General features: G+C 54.0%; 1 protein-coding gene across 1 annotated transcript in view; it reads left to right on the top strand.

The window, feature by feature from the left end:
* Nucleotides 1-6,022, top strand: part of LOC103086529 (keratin, type II cuticular Hb3) — an 11,919-nt gene that overhangs the window by 3,811 nt on the left and 2,086 nt on the right. Inside the window, 5 exon segments of the mRNA XM_007472051.1 lie at nt 2,974-3,182; nt 3,789-3,849; nt 4,950-5,045; nt 5,570-5,732; nt 5,944-6,022. The exon segment at nt 5,944-6,022 is cut by the window's right edge and continues 76 nt beyond it. Of these exon segments, the coding sequence (XP_007472113.1) occupies nt 2,974-3,182; nt 3,789-3,849; nt 4,950-5,045; nt 5,570-5,732; nt 5,944-6,022 (608 nt within the window).

Here is a 6,022-nt window from a genome sequence, read left to right as displayed (position 1 = left end):
GAAGAGCTGGCCCAGCTCCCCAAACACAGAAAGTATCAGGAGTGACGCCATCCTCTGGGATGGCAAGATGGCTGGTACAGTCCGTGCCCCCATGTCAGTCCTGTCACAAGCCCCACTCCTGAATGTTTTGCACAGACACACTATTCTCTTTGCCCACCAACCCCCCCACCTCCCTCCTGCCCTAAGCTGATCTGCCTGCCTTTGCCCCTAAGACACAGCAGCTATGGGGGTGGGAGGGGGGCTGGGAAGACTGCCAGCTGCGGCATTTCACTTCTCTTTTCTTCCCTTCCATTTAATGCAAACCCCTGTACTTTATGGTATCATTTTTCTAGACCTGCTCTATTGGAATGGGGTGCTTCACAGGTACATAGAACACAGTATAAACTATCTAGGTACTTACAATATACCAGAGGTAAACAAATAACTAAAAGTGCTGTTCTCCATCCCCTTCCTTCAGTTCACAGCCACACGGTCCTGCAGATCTCCACCCCGCCCCCCTAGCCTCTCATTGCCCTGTGCCACATACATGCCCATTGGCCCTCCTGGTTGCAACCATTCCAGCCTCCTCTGACTCTTCCCACCTTCCTTAGACTGACTCTCCCCAATCCTATATCCACAGATATCCTCTCTCTAACAACTCCCCCACCCTCTTGAAAGTTTGCAGGGATTAGGAAATCCAGGGGTTGCCATAGCCTATAGCTGAGAAGGCATTGCATCTCCTGAGCTTCACTACTTAACAGATGGGAGACTGGAGCCTACCCGGCTCTTTGGTGGGGCTAATGGCAGACTCTGGGAGGGCTCACGCCAAGGAGTACTTCCCAGAACTTCTGCTGCCAGTGTCGTTGTTCCCCCGGTGGGCCACAGCCACCCCCCACCTCTGCAGAAGACCCTCCAACACTAGCAGGAGTTGTATCCTTTTGATGTGATTCGATTTGGGGTGGTCCGGGAAGATCCCACATGCTGCAGAGCAACTAAGCCCGTGCGCCGCAACTACTGAGCCTGCACTCTAGAGCCAGCGAGCCACAACTAATGAGTGTGCGTGCCACAACTACTGAAGCCCCTGTGCCTAGAGCCCTTGCTCCGCAACAAGAGAAGCCACCGCAATGAGAAGCCCGTGCACCCGCTCGCTGCAACTAGAGAAAGCCCGCGTGCAGCAACAAAGACCCAATGCAGCCAAAAATAAATAAAAATAAAATAAATTTATATTTAAAAAAAGATCAAATGGAGAAAATCTCCTTGGGTACTAATATGTCTTTAATATCTCTCTAATACTTGCTACTCTCACGCTTTTAATAAAGGAGAGCAAGCCTCAGCTTCAAAGATGTCTGGGGCAACAGTTTCAGCTAGAATTTCATGCTTTCTGATTTCCTCTTATGTATGACTAGTGATACTGGTTTCACAATTATGGTGGTAATATAAGTGTGAATTAGCCCCATTTAAGTGTGAATGTTAATCAAATCCATTTATAGATAAATCATTAGTAAAATAGAGCAAGGGGATGACAAAATCCTGAAGTCAGCCTGTGAAGGGTTCATGTCTGAGAATCACCACCCCCAGTGCAGGGCCTGCCCCAGGGCCCTCCCGCCCGCCCCCCACCCCCCCAGAGTGGGTGGCAGAGCAGGATTCCAAGCCCAGGCTCTCCCTGGCTCTCCAGGTCCCTGGGGCTGGAGGGTCCAAAGCTTGGGGTCCAGCTACCCCACACCCCTCCAGCAGGAGCTTGTCCACCTCAGCAGGCACTCTATCCTGAGTGTGCTGGCACTCACACCCAGGAAAGCCAGGGAGGGGAGCGGACAGGGTCCTGACCCAGGAGCAGGTGGCCTGGGCTCCATGTCCAGTTTCTCCAGTGATTCTCTGTGAGACACCGGGCAGTGGCTTCCCCTCTCAGCCCCAGAGCTGTGCACAGTGCAGTTGTGAGCTGGCCATGACTTTGAAAGGAAAGATGAGGACCAAGACAGCCATGCAGCTCCCCACCGCAGCCCGAGCCGTGTCAGCTAAGACCACCTAAAATGATCCCACGTAATATCAGCAGTGCCCATTCCCCGTCTCTGGAGGTTCCAACCGGGGATTTCCAGCTGCATTCATCGAGTTGGATGAAAGGATACCAGGGCTAAAAGGCAAGGTAACATCTCAACTCCAGCTAAAAAAATCTGAGAAGGGGAAACCTGGAGGCCAGGGAGCCTGGTCTTGTTTGCAGATGTCCTTTCCGGCTGGCACAGTGATTGTTGTTTCCGCACCTCTCCAGGTCTGAATGACTTCCAGCAAAAGCTTTCATGCTTCACTTCCCTACAGTCCCCACCCTCCCTATTTTCGAAAACCTTCCCCCGTTCACATTACCTGCCTGGCCTCCAGACACATAGGAGTGTCCAGCATAGGAGTTTAGGCCACCTACGGCCACAGCCCACTCTCCCCTATGCCTCCTCAGACCCCAGGCGTCCTGCTTGTTGAGAGACTGCCCTCTCCAACTACCCGCACTAGGAAGCCCTTCCCAGCCTGACCATCCATTCAAACAACTACTCAGCAAGCCCCAGGCTGACCACTGAAGAGAGAGATACATAAGCCATAGGCCCTGCCCTGGGGGAGCTCGTAGGGAAACGGTCTCCTTCTTTTCTCTCCCTCCCAGCCCTGCTCTACATTCCTTTCCTCCAGGAAGCCTTCCCTGATTGTCACTACCCTCTACCCCTACCTGTCCCCACCCCCCAGCCCAACCCAGCACAGCCCAAATGCCTCTCGGTTTCTCACTCACCCCATCCAGGCCCACCTGGACAGACCCTGACTCAGGCCTGAATAAGCAGTCATGAAACAAGGATTCTCCAGCTGCCTCCTCAGGCCAGGAGAGCCCAGCAGGGCCCATGCTCTCCATCCACCCTTTGCCTCTTCACACCTCGCTGCTAGCTCCTTCTCACTCTGCCTGCTCTGTCGGGACGGCTGGGGATATTGGCTCCTCCCACCGAGTTTCTCCCACCTCCACACTAGGTGCGCTTCCTGGAGCATCAGAACAAGCTGCTGGAGACCAAGTGGCAGTTCCACCAGAACCGCCAGCGCTGCGACAGCAACCTGGAGCCCCTGTTCCAGGGCTACGTGCAGACGCTGAGGAGGGAGGCCGAGCGCGTGGAGGCCGACAGCGGGAGGCTGGCCTCGGAGCTCAGCCACGTGCAGGAGGTGCTGGAGGGCTACAGGGAGAAGTGAGGGTATGGGGAGGAGGGTGTGGAGAAAGGAAATGGGCTTAAGTCAAAGCAGGGTAGATTTCAGTTAGATCACAAGAAGAACTTTCCGCTAGGAAGAAGAGAGTGACAGGAAACCTGCGGGGGAAATTTTTCTTTTCTGGGATGGGAGTTGAAACACTGGAGAGAGTCTGAGCTGCTCCAGCTACCTCATCATTATGTGTTTAATTTATCAAACATTTATTGAGCATCTATTCTAAGTTCCATGTGCTGTGTTGGGCCCTGAGGTAGGGTAGGGATAAGGAAGTAAGGAGGACAGGAAAAGGGGCCACCGGAACTAGGTCAGGGTGCCCACCACCACCACCAGGGAGTTACCTTTCAGAAGCAGAGAAGGGCCCTACAAAAATGTGCGAGGCACCAACCCTGGCCCTGAAACAGGAAGGGCAGTGGGTGACATGGTTGGTTTGAGTACCCAGAGGAAAGGGATGGACACTTTTTGATTCTATGACCACCTCCAAAAATATCCAGTTCCTGGAATGTGTTTGGGCCTTGATTCTCTTTTTTCCTCTTCAAATCCCAGCCTACTGAAATTCTAGCCACTGAAACTTGTGCCCTTTTTGTCCCCAGGTATGAAGAGCAAGTGGCACTAAGGGCCACCGCTGAGAATGAATCTGTGGCCCCAAAGAAGGTGAGTGACCCCGGAATACATGTCCCACAGCTCAGAACCAAGGACAGAGGCAGAGGGAGCTCTCTGTGATTCAGAAAAGCTGAGCATCTTCCCCAGAATCACACAGCCCAACCTCTCCCCTATTTCTTTCGCCAAATGCCCCAATGCTCCCTGGGCGGCCCTAGACATCAGAGTACACGGCCTGCTTCAAGCAGGGTAATCATTCTCCCATCTGGTCAATGGCTTCCCTCCTCCTTCTGCCCTGTGCCTGGCAGAAAATAGGCACTGCATAAATTTTTGTGAGCGGAAGAGTACATGAATGCTTGGGGATGGCTCCATCCTCAGGCCAGCAACAGCTGGGAGATGCCGGCATGAACAGTGCCGTTGTTCCTCACCTCTTAGACTTGACTCAGCATAACTGCCATCAGTGTACTGAGGCACAGAGATCAAGCAAGGGTCTCGCCCTGAGTCACATTGGCTCGGGAGCAGAGTTGATCCCTGGGACTTCTTCTGACCACAGGTCTCTAGATTTCTTTCCGTGAGGTTCCAGAGCAGAGAGGGGTGGATCATCATTAAAACAGCCATTTTAGGGCTTCCCTGGTGGTGCAGTGGTTGAGAGTCCACCTGCCGATGCAGGGGACACGGGTTCGTGCCCCGGTCCGGGAAGATCCCACATGCCGCGGAGCGGCTGGGCCCGTGAGCCATGGCCGCTGAGCCTGCACATCCGGAGCCTGTGCTCCGCAACGGGAGAGGCCACAGCAGTGAGAGGCCCGCATACCGCAAAAACAAACAAACAAACAAACAAACAAACAAACAAAAACAGCCATTTTACACCAGATCCTAAGTTTCACGATAGTGCAAGCTGTGTATTCTAGAGCGATCATCCTAGTGGGTACCAGAGGAAATGCCTGGAAACCTCAGGACCCCCTCCCTTACCCAGACCTGCTTCTGACCCCTTGAACTGAGTAAAGGACTTCATCAATGCCATGACACCAGGCACTGGAATGAGCAGCTAAGGAGGGCCCAGGGAGTGTGCCCAGCCTGATGGGGTGCCCCTCCCTGGTGGGGAGAGCTCTGTGCTGTCTCCCCAGCGAGACTCCCCTGCCACCCTCTCCCTTTAGGTTGTGGGCTGCGGCTACCTGCAAAAGTCAGACCTGGAGGCCGATGCGGAGGCCCTGACCCAGGAGATCGACTTCCTGCAGCAGCTGTTTAAAGAGGTGAGGGGCCACAGAGCAGTGGGGCAGCAAGGAGGATGGTATTTGGACATTGGAAAGGACTTTCCACCATTTGGCTTCTGAAACCCCTGGGTGAGGGGAGCACAGGGCAGAGTTGAGGGACCCAAGGCAGGTTTACTGTCAGAAGATGAAAAAGTATAGCTTCTTGTCTTATCTGCCAAACCCAAACAAGCTGTTGTTCCTGGTTACTGTGGTGATAATTATCACAAATTGTATATTCACAGATCAGGCACAAATTGTAAATTGCTGCCTGATTTCAGAGGCCCTGACTGAAATCAGGCAGCAAGCCTCAGAGCTGGGCTCCTCTCAGCCTTGGGACTTTGGTCCTGAGGAGCTCTGAGAGGTTCCAGGGTTGAAGGGGAGATGTCACCTTTGTATTGGGGCTTCAGACAGTGAGGCTGTGGAATAAGCAAGGGCAGGGGACAGGGAAGGACCATGAGAAAGAGGGCTTCTGGGAGTGGGGCTATGGTCCAGGAAGCTCTTACCACTCCCCCACTTCCCCGCAGGAGCTCCAGGTCATCCACGCCCACATCTCAGGCACCTCAGTCATCGTCAAGATGGACAACAGCCGGGACCTGAACGTGGACCGCATTGTCGCCGAGATCAAGGCTCAGTACGATGACATGGCCAGCCGCAGCCGGGCTGAGTCTGAGTCCTGGTATCGCAGCAAGGTGAGTGGTCCAGCGCCCCCTTCCCAGAACAAGGATGCTAAAAGATGAAAGCATTAGCAGGAGGGATGCTAAAAGGGCTTTGGCCTTTGTCTAGGTGGGATGGGTAAGGAAAGGGCAGGCAGCTCTCAGGATGGGGTGGCCGATGTGCAAACTGTGGGGCTCAATGGGATGGCATATCCTGTGTCCCATGAGCATCTGTGCTTCCCCCCAATGCAAGGAGATGAAGGCCACGGTGACCCGGCACGGGGAGACCCTGCGCCGCACCAAGGAGATCAACGAGCTGAACCG

Source organism: Lipotes vexillifer, unplaced genomic scaffold, assembly GCF_000442215.2.
Source record: "Lipotes vexillifer unplaced genomic scaffold, Lipotes_vexillifer_v1.1 scaffold422, whole genome shotgun sequence".
Classification (NCBI taxonomy): Eukaryota; Metazoa; Chordata; class Mammalia; order Artiodactyla; family Lipotidae; genus Lipotes; species Lipotes vexillifer.
Note: the sequence above shows the minus strand (reverse complement) of the source record. Positions and strands in the feature narration are given on the sequence as shown.